The 15,373-nt window shown below is 41.2% G+C and overlaps 1 protein-coding gene across 1 annotated transcript; it reads left to right on the forward strand.

Moving 5' to 3' along the window:
* Positions 1 to 1,287: 1,287 nt before the first annotated feature.
* paqr7b (progestin and adipoQ receptor family member VII, b) lies at positions 1,288 to 7,611 on the forward strand. The gene is made up of 2 exons (XM_070966669.1): positions 1,288 to 1,433; positions 3,776 to 7,611. Exon 2 carries the CDS (start codon positions 3,782 to 3,784, stop codon positions 4,838 to 4,840), a length of 1,059 nt encoding a protein of 352 aa, XP_070822770.1. The 5' UTR covers positions 1,288 to 1,433; positions 3,776 to 3,781; the 3' UTR covers positions 4,841 to 7,611.
* The last annotated feature ends 7,762 nt before the right edge of the window (positions 7,612 to 15,373 follow it).

The following is a 15,373-nucleotide window of genomic DNA, read 5'->3' on the forward strand; positions in this document are numbered from 1 at the left end:
TGCACTAATCCATACTGTGAATCACGCTCTGAGCTTCTGTTGACATTTTTTGACATTGTTCACCAAAGTCAGCCTTATTCAGTTTAAGACACAGATCACCCTGGGGAGGACAAACAGGAGGCTGAAACATATTCAGTGTTATCGTAGACACACACTGAATCCGTCTGCTGGGAACATACAGTATGAGACGGTCTGAATCAGGACACAATGCAGATCTTTCAGAAACACTGAGTCCAACAATGGGACTCTGTAACTGAACGAGAGGCACAGACCATAAAATGAATTTCATCACTCTAGTCAAGCAGAGACATTGCTTATTTTGATAACCAAATGAGATCCAGTGTGGTTATCGCTGTAATTTGGAAGCCACACACTGACAAAGGCATACTGTCCACTTTAAGACTGTATCGTCATTCTTCAAATTCTACCACAGGTACAAAAGCATGATGTACAATCTAAACCTTATTTGAATGTAAGACCTTTAAATTTACATGGCTCAGTGTCTATTTCATTGGAATTGGCTCAAGTGGATGACTGGAAAATGATCCAGCATGTGCAAAACTGGATTTCCCCGTTCAATCTTTGTGAAATCCACAGGAACTTTCTTTCTATTTATTTGCATGCAGTCTGATGGACACACATATGGAATGTGGTTTTAGTAAATATACTAAATAAATAAATATGCCTATGAAAATATAAATATTTATTTTATAAACTGTTAGATGGATTGTGGAATAACACAATATACGATAATATGAGATATTGTCATATTATGACCCCCTCATGAGTTAAAAATAAGGTTATCATTAATTCAGTTGTGTGTGACTAAATGATTCATGACATATATATATCTATATATCTATAGCTATATATAGCTCTGTGTGTGTGTGTGTGTGTGTGTGTGTGTGTGTGTGTGTGTGTGTGTGTGTGTGTGTGTGTGTGTGTGTGTGTGTCGAAGATGAAATGATTGTATATTTTTATTTATTATTTTTTTTTAGGTAAGCACTAGACGTAAAGACACCGGTAAAGCAGTTTGTTACATATGAGGCGAACCAACGACTCCTGATAAGACTCAGACGCCTCATGAGTGCCATACCGTCATGACAGTGGAAGAATTTCCGTGGAGAGTGGGTGGGCTGACTGACCAGTCGGGCGCTGTCATTGGTGTCTCTCCCTACGGGCCGGCAGCGCGTTGCGTGCCGGCGCATACAAGAGCTGCGTCGTGTTCGCCGATTGGCTAGAAAACCCGCCTGTCAAGCTAGCACGCATCCTCCTAGCAGCTGCGCTGTGAGAGCCGCCGCCGAGCGCTGATCCCATCACGGCCATCCTTTCTCCGCGCACCCCTTCAAACAATGTTATCTATATTTTGTGCGGCCCCAAATCGTTCATCGGCTGCTAAAGTTAAGGTTTCGGATTGATTCTACCATCTACAGGTTTGTCCATTTTCATTCATTTCATCTCGAAAATTCGTGCTGTATTTTTCTCGGTGTAACGTTAGAGTGGCGTGAAATGCGTTCAAATGCGGCTCGAACGCGAAAGCGCTATCATTTCTTCTGAATGTGCAGCGGTGCTTTGATAATTCATCCCCGAACAGCGCGCAGGTTTGTGATGCACTCGGAGAATTGAAGCAAGCCTCGAGGCTCGGTGGAAATGTGCATGCAAATTGATTTCGGACACTGGATCTTAAATATAAAACGTGTCGATCAGGTGCAGATTTGCTTGTGGGAATTCACCGCAACAGGCCCCACACAGGCCCGTGTTTAATACAATCATTTTGAAAAAGCCGTCTTTGTTACAGTACAGCGTTTTTCTTTACCTATTAATATTTCAAAGGATTGTAACCCTTGCTGGAAGCTGAGGGTGTGGACGTCGGATGGGGTTATGTTACGTAATCCCTTCCCATTCATCACTCCACGCCTTTCCTCCTGAACCTCGGCCTGCGTTCATCCCACACAGCCTGGTCACTGTGAAGCTGCTGTCTCTGCTTTCCGCCTTCACCACATCTGTGGGAAGCACAGCACACGAACCCAGAAAGATCTGGAGTGGGAACATAAAATAAATGATGGGTTGAACAGATTTTAACCCTGCTCTCTGTATTTGTAGAGGGCGCTCATATTAGACGGAGCCCAGAAGACAGCGGGTCTAGTTCAGCTGGCTTTATCTCAATTTAAGTCCGGTTGATAGTGTTGCGACACTCAGAGAGCACACTTTGCTGCACAGCATTGCAGGAAGTGTATTTATTTGAGCCTGAGTACAAAAACTAGTTTTGCCAGATTTGATGAGAAAGAGCCAGTCAAGCAGAGTATCATTTTCTTATCAAACATGTAGAGATCAGAGTGCAAAAGAAGTTTTAAACCAGCATTTGTCTGATGGCTGCTGCTAATATCGATCCCTGGTAGAGATGTGCAGTACTTATTACATCCACAGGTCAGGTCTGAGCCTTTTTCCAGTGCTGTGCTGCAGTGATAATGTTGCATCTATTTGAGAGGAAATGGCTTTGGAAGCAAATGTCTGGCCTTTTATCTTCCACCATTTATATTGTGACACCTGTATCTATAACATCTCTGGGTGTGTTAGACACCTGTCAGATTATTTCATCATTAATAATTTTCTTTCTTTTTGTGGTAGCATTGTCCAAACAACTTCCACTATCTCTCATATTAAAAACCATTTCCTCCTACCAAGCTGCCTCTTAAACATAGACACTGTGGGAAATATTGATTCTGCATCAAGCTTGACACTTTTCAGGAGGTAATTTCCTGTCGAGAACAAGTGCCTCATTGGCAGGATTTATGACTGTAGGGACAGCTAAGGTCAGAGCCATACTGCACCTGAGGTCTTGTGGTTTGCAGCATTCTGTCAAAGTGATGCATCATCTTGCATGGCAGATTAAAGGCTTGGCAACACCTTCAGAGACGCCAATCAGATGGTCAGCCGAACATGCAAAAACAAAGCGACAACACCAGGAATTACCCTCAAAACTGAACATTGTGGAGCATATAGCGGATAAAGAGGCAGAATTTTTTCTTAGGAGTAGGAGGAGATTAAAACTGAGGTAAAAGGAGAGAGAATATTGGAGTTATGTCCTGTCAAGGTGGCCAAAAACACAACTCCTGGACAATGTTAATGGTGCTCTGTGTCTGCTGAATCCGTTTGATAACATGTTAGCCACAGCAACTTAAAAGGGTTACAGTGAGTGTTGCTTTTCAGCTTGCTCCACTGCCCCCAAGTGGCCAAAAAAATATTGCAGCTTTAAGAAAATGTCAATGGAAATGTCACATGGCATTTGTCCCATCTGTTATTTGTCATTTAACCAGATGTTTCCATTTACCTCAATCCAGGGATGCAACTAAGGATTATATTTATGATCGGTTGATCTGTTGGTTACTTTTGGATCAATCATTTGGTTTAGAAAATGTGAGAAAACAATGACAATCCTGCTTGTATAATCCCTGGGTGACATCATCAAATTACCTGTTTTGTTTTAACAACTCTACAAAACAAAATGTATTCACTTTACAAATCTTTTTGTTGGATAGTTGACTTGAATGACCAGTTGATTTTCCACACTGTTGATTATTTTTCTGTTCATTAACCAAATGGTTATTGCAGTACTGCTGTGTGCTAGTATTGCAGGAACACATGCACAGACAGTACAATCTCTGCACGCACAGATGCACACACAGACCTGGAGACAACAGTAGCTCAAAGGCAGACAGATATTGACTAACTGTCTGTTGGTTTTATTCTTTCTGCCCTCCTTTCTGGCCTCCAGTTTGCCATGGCGACAGTGGTGATGGAGCAGATCGGTCGCCTGTTCATCAACGCGCAGCAGCTGCGTCAGATCCCTCAGCTCCTGGAGTCGGCCTTCCCCACGCTGCCTTGCACTGTGAAGGTGTCTGATGTTCCCTGGGTGTTCCGCGAGCGCCACATCCTCACCGGCTACAGACAGGCGGACCAAAGCTGGCGCTACTACTTCCTCACCCTCTTCCAAAGGCACAATGAGACCATCAATGTGTGGACTCATCTGCTGGCTGCCTTCATCATCTTGGTGAAGTGGCAGGAGATCTCGGAGACGGTGGATTTTTTGCGAGACCCTCATGCCCAGCCCCTCTTCATCGTCCTCCTGGCAGCCTTCACCTACCTCTCCTTCAGCGCTCTCGCTCATCTCCTCTCTGCCAAGTCCGAGCTCTCCTACTACACCTTCTACTTCCTCGACTACGTGGGGGTCGCTGTCTACCAGTACGGCAGTGCCCTGGCCCACTACTACTATGCCATAGAGAAAGAGTGGCACACCAGAGTGCAAGGGCTCTTTCTCCCCGCTGCGGCGTTCTTGGCCTGGCTTACTTGCTTCGGCTGCTGCTATGGCAAATATGCGAGTCCTGAGCTGCCCAAGTTAGCCCTCAAGCTCTTCCAGGTGGTGCCCTCAGCCTTGGCTTACTGTTTAGACATAAGCCCTGTGGTTCACCGCATCTACAGCTGCTACCAGGAGGGCTGCTCCGACCCCGTTGTGGCGTACCACTTCTACCACGTGCTCTTTTTCTTAATCGGCGCCTATTTCTTCTGCTGCCCTCACCCAGAGAGTTTGTTCCCTGGGAAGTGTGACTTCATCGGGCAGGGCCACCAGCTCTTTCACGTGTTCGTGGTGGTTTGCACTCTGACGCAGCTGGAGGCGTTGCGAACAGACTTCACGGAGCGCCGGCCCTTCTACGAGCGTCTTCATGGCGACCTCGCACACGATGCCGTCGCGCTCTTCATCTTCACTGCCTGCTGCAGCGCTCTCACCGCTTTTTATGTGCGCCAGCGTGTACGTGCCTCTCTACACGAGAAGGAGGAGTAAGATTTGAAATGAGTAAAAAAAACCAAGAACGGCGAGTTTAATTTATTTTACTCTGTAGTGACCATTAATTATATTAAAATGTTTTATCTCTTTGAACATTATTAGTTTGTGACAGTGACTTATGATTTCTTCTATATGTGATCTGCCAAACTACAGTGGGCAAAAAAAAAAGTGATGAAGGGTTTTTTTTGACTGAAAAGGGAGCCTTATGATTGATCTGTAGCAGTACAGGTAGTATTTAAACACTGAAACGAGTCCTTGCGTCTGTGCTCTCCTCTTTTATTTGTCTGCAAGGTTGTTTTTAGTCATAGCATAAAGAAATGTGGTTTTACCTCACCGTACAGAAATCCACTTTCTGTCAAGGTGTGCAGAAGAATTAAGAGGCGAGTTTCTTCAGATGCCTTCTAGTCAACGGCATTTCGAATAATCTGACTGTATAATCAAATCGTAGCATTTCAAACCAAGCAAGCATTTATTTTTACAATTTACAGTCCCATAACACTTTGTATATCGCAGTCAGACACAAATTCAAACCCAATTTGAAATGGGCTCAGACACTTCATGTTTTTTCCTTTTGATTCTGCCCCTCTCTTTATGGATCAAAGCAGAGACTTATTTTTCAATTTATCAAGGCGCTGACACTGTGCCACACAAATGTTTGAACATATTCTGCGAAAGTTGGGAACCCAATTTGAAAACCAAATATTGGAGATTTTTTCCTTTGGGTGATAACATTCTGTTGGATTATGTTAAAATGAGGCTGGCACTCAGTATTGGTTAAGAGATAGATGGAAGATTACTGATGTCTCTCTGTTGTTGTGACAATGTTAGTTGTTTTTTATTCAAAGGGCTGGAACTTCAGCTTTTGCCTTCTCACATCCCATGATGTCAGTGCTTTTGCGCGCATTGTTTTCATTGTTGGTTGATCAGATTGGAATCACAAAAGTCGTGTCTGACTGGTGTTCTGCTTTTAGTATGTTTCTGTTTTTGTATGATGAATGTGTATGTGCCTCTACGCATGTCTTTCAGTATATACTGTGGATATTAAGTGTGTGAATGTCTATGAAAGCTTAGCCTTGCACTCCTTTCTTACCCTGTAAATAAGCTGTATTTCTCTAGAGTTATTTGCATCCCATTTTCTCTCCACCCAGTAGTGATCAGAACTGAATGCACCCTTTTTTTCTGGTGGAATACAGCTCATTCCTATTTTGCTGCATCCTTTCCGAGTGTGTATTGTGTTCAGTGTCCTCCTGCCTATCAGACTTTAATGGCTATGAATACATCATTTCACACTGCTGCACTGTTAAACCGAAGAGTCCCTTTTGTTTCTTTTCTTTTTTTGTCTGATGACTTTTGGTATAAAAAAAAAATCACACAGATATGGCTCACTGATAATGTTACTTAGATTTTTATCTCACATATCTTTAGTGTCAGAAATGATATTCATTAGAGCACTCTCTGTTCATGATGGTGTTTAATGTGCCAATGAATCTGTTATTGCTTCAGCGATGGTACTACTGAAAGATGGGTTCAGAGACTGAGTGTCAGAAGTGACAAGTTGATTTTAAATGTCTTGACCTGACTGCAAACCTGTTACTGGTGAGATTTCAACCCCTAAATATGAACCTGTTGACTTTGGCATTACTGACCTGGTATCATCGTGCACTGCCTGAATCAACTTTGTATATACTGTAGCTGACAACACTGGCTATGTTTACATGCATGGTGGTATCTGCTGTTAATGTGGTTATTCTGGTTTTGTGTTGACTCTTGGAAATGTCATAATTCTGAATAACTTGGCTAAACCTGTGCAAGATGCCTCCTCTGTTGTGCATGATTACACACAGATCAGCCACAGCATTAAAACCGCCTGCCGAATGTTCTGTGGCTCTCCCTCGTGCCGACATGGCAGCTCTGACCCATCGAGGCATGGATGCAGGGTCTCTGGGGGTGTCCTGTGGTGTCTGGCACCAGATGTTGGTGGTTCTTTGGCTCCTCTGCATTGTGGTTTGGGGCCTCCATTAGACGTGTTCCGGCTCATCCCAGCCCATGCTTGATCAGATTGAGATCTGGGTATGCCATCAGGGAAGGCTGTTGCCATGAGGGGGTGTAGCTGTGTTTTGGTGGCTGTTGTGTATTGAAGTAACATCTACATGAATGCCAGGACCTAAAGCTTCCCAGCAGAACATTGCATTGAATTGAGATGATCAGTGTTATTCACTTATCCTGTCAGTGGTGTTAATGTTGTGGCTGACCAGTGTAAATTATTTGGCAGCAAGACTGAGGCTCTTATGCACATGACTAATTTTGTACATGTAGACCAACAAAAGGCTTCATTCTAGGCTAATGATATCCATTTGGTAAGTGAAGCCTACAGTGTAGGTCTCTCACCAGCCCTGCCTGTGACATGAGTTTATTGTCCTGACCATCAAAAGGACCAAAACTGTTCCTACTGGGATTATTAGGAGGGAGCAGCTGGAAAGTGACCACTATTTTAGTTGGAAATGAAAATGTTTGTTGCAGCATTGATGCTAAAGACATGGATGCTAAACCTGACTAAGATCTTAACTGGAATATAGCCAGCACTCTTTACTGTAGAGGTGAATTTGTGTGTAAACGTAGCCTCTGATGCCACCCAAGGTTCCCCTTTATCCCTTTATGAAAGCAGGGTGAGAAGGACCAGAATGTGTTCTGCCTCTAAAAAATATGTGTGACTGACTGTACTAATATTCTGTGGTATTTAAGAAAATAAAGTGTTACAGTAACTCCAACTTCTCCTGTTTCATTGTTCACAGGTCAACAATCACAAGGGGGCAAAGAAGGATCGTAATAATTTGAATGAGCAACTCGAAACCCCAATTTAACCAGTGCTGGATATTTCAGTTGGATTCATAGTACTGAAACATGTCGGCGTGAAAACCATCTGTATGAGTTTATGTGGTTTGAATTCTCCACTTCAAAATGTCCAGAAAGTCATTTAAGTTCAGTTTCAATCCAATCTTTTGCTACGTGGCAATTTTTGGATCAAGAGAAGAGAGAAAAAACCCCTTGAACATTCAGTCTACTGAAAATACTAAAGTGAGCCTGAGTGGAATCGATCAGACGTCTGCCCTGTGTGGTTATGTTCGTGTCAGTCATAAGATCCAAGAGAGAGAAAATCAGGAACGACTGGAAATGCTGGACCGTAAATGTGTGTGATTTCACTTCAGACCACATAAATTTAGATGAGTTACATACACGCACACACACACACACACACACACACACACACACACACACACACACACACACACACACACACACACACACACACACACACACACACACACAAAATATTCCAGAGCGTAAAGTCAGTTCTTTATTTCCACAGAACACATTAATGTGTATGTTTCAAATCAGTGGAGCTCATTTTGATTAGATTTCACATTTATTCATTCAGCTGTGTACAACATAAGCACATTAACTGACATTCTTAGATGCATTTATTGGTAATCTTGGTGTTCAGTGCATGCCAATGTTAATCTTATATTTTAACTTTTATTTCCAGACAACGAAGGGAACATGTCCAGATACAAGACTGGTTTATGTCCAACTGGGGACTGGCCTGTTTTTATACTTTGCAGACAATAAAACTGCTCTGAACGCAGATATTTGTTAAACCATAGCCTCGTCAGTAATGTTATAAGGTCGCTGAAATTTGCAACAGGCAGTTGATTTTATTCTCAGACCTGACTCCTTGCAGAGGAATGGTTACAGGTTACAGGTTACGAGGTGGTAAATGTTAATCAGAAACAATAAAGCCCACTCTAAAATCTATGGTCTTCTCAGACTTGTCTCAGTTATGTTATCAGTCAATTCCAGCACCACCAGAGGGCAGCCTTGCTGTTTGGTTGAGCAGTAAAGTTTGCTAGTAAAGGTGAAGCCACAGCATATTGAGAGGATTGACTCATCTTAGGAAAAATTGAGTCTGAAGACGTACTTTGAGGTAAAAGAGCAACTCATCATGACAGCGTTGTTAATCACAATAACCCGAAATAATAAAGGCTGAATGAATTACATAACGATATTATAAAGAGACTTCTGGTAAAAGCATGGCCTCCTCATGTTGATTAATGAACACGGTTTGCAATATCCTGTTCAACAATGCTTTATTCATGGTAATAAGTATAAATCAGTAACTGAGTAACATATAAGCAAATAATAATGCTAAATTTGATGGCTCAAATGCTTCAAAGGTAGGATTATGAAAAGCATTGTGACGCTGTTGGCCTGTTTACTGCCGCAAGTTGAATGGCAACTGTGCCATTATGTCGATCCCACTCTGGGGTTACAAAGGCAAAAACGCAAAACAGATGGCTTCTGTCCTCTGTACTGTATACACAAGTCAAGATGTAGATAAGCACACACTTATTTTTTTCTTGGACAAAGAGCTCTAAATGGTATCAAGCCAGGAAAAAAGTTTCATCTTTCAGAGTTCTTCTCTTAATGACTCTGGCAAGAGTTACTTCATCCCACAAAACCCATGTTTACAAGAATTAATCTTTCCATTAGGGGGCACAAATGATCTGCATATCTTCCCCAATATGTGTTGCATTATTGATGCACTTTAAAATGAACTTGGGGGTCAATCAAGACAGTTTGTTTATAAATGCATTTTATTGATAGTGATACCCCGCTGCTGTAACTTATCAGAGTATTCATTATAAACCATCTGCAGTTTCCATTGCTTAACAGCATACTGTGTGCCGTTTCCTTTGTTGAATTAAACCGCCATTGAAAATGAACAAAAGTTAAGAATTGCTGTAAACACTTGCTTAAAAGACGAAGGATAATATTACATGATTAAACCTAATGTTATTCATGCAGCTGTTCCTTTGGGAGCCGTAGTTGCAGCAGCATTTTGCTCTCGCTGCAGCCTTGTGGGTGGCTCATATGGTTAATGTATGCACATGTATGCTTGTTCTGTATGTGTTGATGGGGGGGCTCGGGTGTTAAGACTTGTTTTTGTTTACGCCTGTCTTGATTTTTTTTTCTTCCTATATGAGGTGCAAGTTTGTGTGGGTTTACATAGTGTTGTGGCTTTTGTTGATAGTTGTCAGGAGCTTTACTTATGATGATTAAGCTGGCTCAAACACGGCATCTGTATAAGGTAACTGTCTCATCACGTTAAACCTTCTGTCTTTCACCTACCTACCTACATACACACACACAAACACATACGTTAACATTTATAACCTGAGTGGAAATTAATATGCTGCGCTAATTAGAACATCTTTAAAGTACATTTTCCTGTGATGGAGGAGAATAATTGAAATTTAAGGCAGAAATGGGCTCCTGATGTATCTACCGTGGATGTGATTAATTCACAGTGTTACACACTCAGACGGTCTTAAATCAAATGGCAGAGATAGTGATAATTGCCTTACAGCCTGCTTCCTGTCCTCTAACTATCAATTGCTTCCCCAGACTCCATCAATTTTCATATGTCTGTTTCTGCAGCAGCTCACCGTCCCTCTCCTCCCAGCCTCACTCGTCTTCTCTCCCTATGTCTTGATTCCTCTCTCCGCGTGTTGTGCTGCGATGCCATTGCTCCTCTCCATTCCATTTTAAACGCTTCATTTGCTTTGTATGATTTGTATCAAGGTTGCCGAGGTAATGTTGGGTGGCCTTGGTCTCCTATCGTGTTTTGTAATTAAAGGTTTGACTTGCTAGAGGGAACGGCTTTGTTCAGAGTTATTAAACCACCCTCTCTTTTTGCCAGGTGACAGACAGCCAACTTCTTTTTCCATCTCTCTTTTTTGATGAACCTCTTCTGCACTGCCAGGTATTTTGTTCCCACATCCTTTGTTATTGTGGCATTTTCATATGGTCTCTGGCATTCGTTATTATGTGGTGAAAAGCTGTGGGAAAATCACTGTTTTATGAGGGATGCAACCATATGAGGAACTGAACAAAGCATTATCAGACGGGAAACTAGAAATGAATCAAAATGGAAAACGTAATACCTGTCCTGCTCTACCTGTAATGTACTCATAACTAATAATGGAACAGAGTCAGTGCATGTTAAAACAGAAGAGCAGGACAGTCCAATATTTCTCCCACTTTAACTTAATTTTCTTCAAATGCTTATTTGTTCCTTTAGGTGTAAAATGATGAGAAAAAACAGATTATGTTTATTGTGGTTTATAGTCTTACAGTATACACCCAATTTATTTAAAATCATACATGGATTTGAAAAATATGTTATTGGTCTTCTTAATGAGAAGGTCGATACCACTGTCATATCTGTTTGTTGACATTGACGCAGTGGACCAGCGGGTGTATTACCCACTTTGGTGTGATAATGATTTGAAGTATGCAGCTGAAGCCAGGAGACGCTCAGTTTAGCTTAACTTAGCATAAAGACTGGAAATAGAGTAAACAGCTAATCTGGTCCTTCTACTAATTAGCACCTCTAAAGCTCACAAATAAACACATTATATATTGTTTATTTAATCAGTACAAAAACTGAATAGTAAAAATAACAGGCTGTATTTTTATGGGGCAGGAAGTCACTGCTGTGGCTGCTGTTTCCCTTTGTCCACTCTTTTTGCTAAGCTAAGCTAACCCTCTGCTAGCTCGTTTAATTTCTAACAGTATGAGCGTGGTATTGATCTTCTCATCTAACTCTCAGCAAGAAAGCAAATGAGCATATTTCCCAAAAAGTCCAACTATTCCTTGTAATCTACACAAGAACAACAAGAGAGTTTTCAAAACCCTCATGGCTCCAGCTTCATAGCTTCTTTATAGATTTGCGCTTCTAAGAAATGAATCAAAACTTTGATCATGCTGAGTTTTTGAATGTCAATACTTGGGTTCAAATTGGAAAATTAGGCCCATGTTGTGCACACTTTGTTAAAGTAACACATGACACGTTACATGCTATGTGCTATACTTGTCATGCATTGCATTGAATGCCATTGTTTTCCTGAGGCACATTTAGCAACTCAAATGGGTATTGTACTTCCTACTTCAGACAAGTCCCACAGTGTTTCTCATCAGTCATACTGTGTATTGTTAAGCAGAGGCAGACACTGCAGCAGACGAATGAAAGCCAAAAGAAATAGAAGCATAAAATATGGATAATGTGGTGGATGATGGTTGAGGCATACAAATTTTGGGCCTCCAGCCAATCAGTGGCTGTCGAAGAATTAACATGATCAGGTCAGTGTGCCACTGGCTTTGTAAAAGACAATAATGAGGCACTGGCTCATTGCATAGTCAAATGTTAATACTGCTCATAAAGTTGCATGAGAGTCTCTTCATAATCTCCCAAACATTGCATTGTCCTGCTGGCATTGATATATACTGTAGCTCTTGTTCTACAACACTGTCAGAATTTACTACAAACCTAATAGATTCAGTCTGTTCTAAAAGAGACACTTCTTACCTCCTCTTCATCTTTGCTAGTGCCTCAATGCTACTTGCTTCACCAATCAGCTCGCCCGCTGATCGGGCCTATTCATCATGAGCTGGTTGAGGAGATACTGGAGGCTGGCGGAGGTGAGGAGGAAGCACGTATGCCCTATCTGAAGGTCTCTCTCTCTCTTGCCAAAGCTCACGTTAGCCGTAGCCACTCAAGGATAATGAATTCCCTCCTCCTGCCCCTTAACCTCCCTGTATACAGCAGGGTTATAGACTCCCAACACATTATTCACAGATAACCAGAAAGTGGGAAACTTTAAGAAGCCTGGACATTGAGTTTTTCTCACAGCAGGCTTGCACTATTGCAGCTTAGGGGGGCAGATCGACTTGTTTTGTGGGTGTATTGTTTGAATAACCTTTTGCTCACTCGGACTTCAGACATGACAGCCAATACTCCATGCTTCTGCGTCACAATTTCTTCACTGTGACCTAAACCTTTGCATTTATCTGATTTTGGCTATAGTGCTAACAGTACTATCCTGTTGCTGTGTCCCGATTCCATACTATGCACTAAATCTCAGCATATTTTGAGTAGAGTGTGTTCATCGAGGAAAAGTGACCAAACAGAGTGTACTAGCTTCATTTTTGAGTGGGTCGATGTAACTTTGTTCCCACAATGCAATGCACAAAGGAAGTAGAGAAGCAACACAACAGGAATGTGAGATTCTGGGAAATATTCGCCTTCTTGCCATGTTGAATGAGAAGATTGATGACACTCGCCTGCCTGTATGGGCAAATATGCAACGTATAACCATAGCTTAGCATAAAGGCTGGAAACAGGAGCAAAGAGTCAGGCACATCAACCCCCATAAAACCTCCTGTTGTTTTTTCACTTTTGGTGTCGAGTGTTAACCAGTTAACTATAGTTGTGTTACCTTTGTAGAGAGTCTGGCTAGCTGTTTTCCCCTCTTTCCAGTCTTTGTGCTAAGCTAATCTTAGCATCCCCAGTGTAAAAGTGCATTTCTCAAAATGTCAAACTTTTCCTTTATAGCTAATTATAGACGGTGTTGAAATAGTTCAAAGAACACCTCAGAAAACAAACTAACTTTTTAAGTTTTGGTAAAACATTTTGTTTTCTTATTACAAAGGTTCTTCGCAGTAAAATGCAGAGGTTGCAGTCTCACTGAATAGTGTTCTGTATCATTTCCCGTTAGTTAGTACAATGATTTCTTGTATCCTAACTAACAGTGTATAGGCGATTATAAAGATTATATTGCGCACACTGTATGCATCTAGTAAGTAGCATGGAATTGGGACAGAGGATTTGTGTTATCTATATGGCTCATTTACATTTTGAATAAATATAGTATTGATGGTTATGTGCTTGTCAAAATGTCACGCCCCTCATCCTCTTAGCTAGTATGTCTTTTCCTTTATTCTGATTGTGCCTGACAAAAGAATCTTTATGTTCCAATTCTGAAAATCCATCTCCTGGTGAGGAATCCGCTCCTCCTCCTCCGCCACAGTATGAGTTCTCTCAAAAGACTCCAGATGGCTCGGATCCTTTTGTCGAGGTGTATATGTACGCTTCCTCTGCTCATCTCTGTTCGCTGATACACACTATTCAATTACCTATGCACCTGCAGCGCTAGCTTCAATTTTCTGACGGATGTGTTTGAACAAGCTTTTCATCCTTGTTGCTGTAGAAAATGATTTTCCTTACAATCACTAGTTTCTTTACAATATTCTATACAGGAAAGAGTTGTTTTATGATGAAGCAGTTAAAATAACTTCCTTCTCCGAGTGAATGATGAAAGTCTTGAGCAACACAGAATAATGCTTGTGCAGTAGATATTCTGAGTTATCTATTTTCTGTTGTAACTCTGAATGTAATTCTTGGATTAGGCAATTGGATGGGCTCAATTATTGTTGCGACTTTTTCAGGGATTACATCCACACTAAGGATTAGTACAGAAATTGTTAAATTGAATTTTGGGGAGGTGCAGAGATGATAGAGGGAAATGGTGCAATATGGTATATTGGCTCAGCGTTGCTGAATGGACTTGCTCTTCTTCAAAGAGCAGAAGACCTGAGAGCCTCTTGATACTGGCAACCCTCTCTGATCCCTTTTCTACAGTCTAAACCGGCTTATTCAGCAACAGTTGAGCATCCGTTTGGATGCTGATTTTGTGTGAGACGTTGTGCACCAAGTCTGCCACAGCAACATAAATAAGCACTGGTTAGTGTGTGTATCGTGATTGCACCCAGTAAAGTGAGTATAACTAATCACCGTTCTTATTCAATAAAAATATAAATAATGATAATAAAAATGTCCTTGGCTAATGACAAATAGAGGCAATATGAAACAAACATTTCTCAAAGAAATGATTGTGCCCAAATCCTTTAACACACCACACATCTGCCCCTCTTATTGGAGTCATCCACGTAAATTATTTGAAGGATATATTGCATTTTTGGACTACCAGACTGCTTAAAGGTATGGAGGTAAAATACTGTTAAAGCTGCACTCACTCACTCACTCACTCACTCACTCACTCACTCACTCACTCACTCACTCACTCACTCACTCACTCACTCTGCAAACATGTCAATATAAATAAAATTCAACAAAATGATCAAGATATAAGCTGATTCTTAACTCCCAGAGTGCCATCTTTTTCTTATTTTGTGGAAATAAACACATTACAGCTCTGATAAATCCTTTGTATGCTGCCCAGCACTAAGACAGGTGAAAGTTAGTGTAGGTGGTGAACATAGTGGAGGACAAAACAGAGTGAATAGAAACATTATGCTAATATTGCAATACATGTGATGAATGTATAAATAGCTCCTGCTTGCAAACATTTTCACCATCAATGCTCTAAAGTGTTAATATGTCAAAGAAATAATGCAGATTTATAAATACTTTCCTTTATTAAGGTCTCTGTTGTATGCGCCACTGTATAACTTGCTGTTATTTACAGTCAGTGAAAACTCTACATAACTCTGAGGCAACAGTGGGTGGTTAGAAGTTAATTTGCAATCACATTGTTGTGATTACCTATCACTGAACTGCTTGTTTATATACTTTCAATCACTGTGATATGAAGTCATTACTTGTGTCTAGAG

Source organism: Chaetodon trifascialis, chromosome 7 (genome assembly GCF_039877785.1).
Source record: "Chaetodon trifascialis isolate fChaTrf1 chromosome 7, fChaTrf1.hap1, whole genome shotgun sequence".
NCBI classification, from domain to species: domain Eukaryota; kingdom Metazoa; phylum Chordata; class Actinopteri; order Chaetodontiformes; family Chaetodontidae; genus Chaetodon; species Chaetodon trifascialis.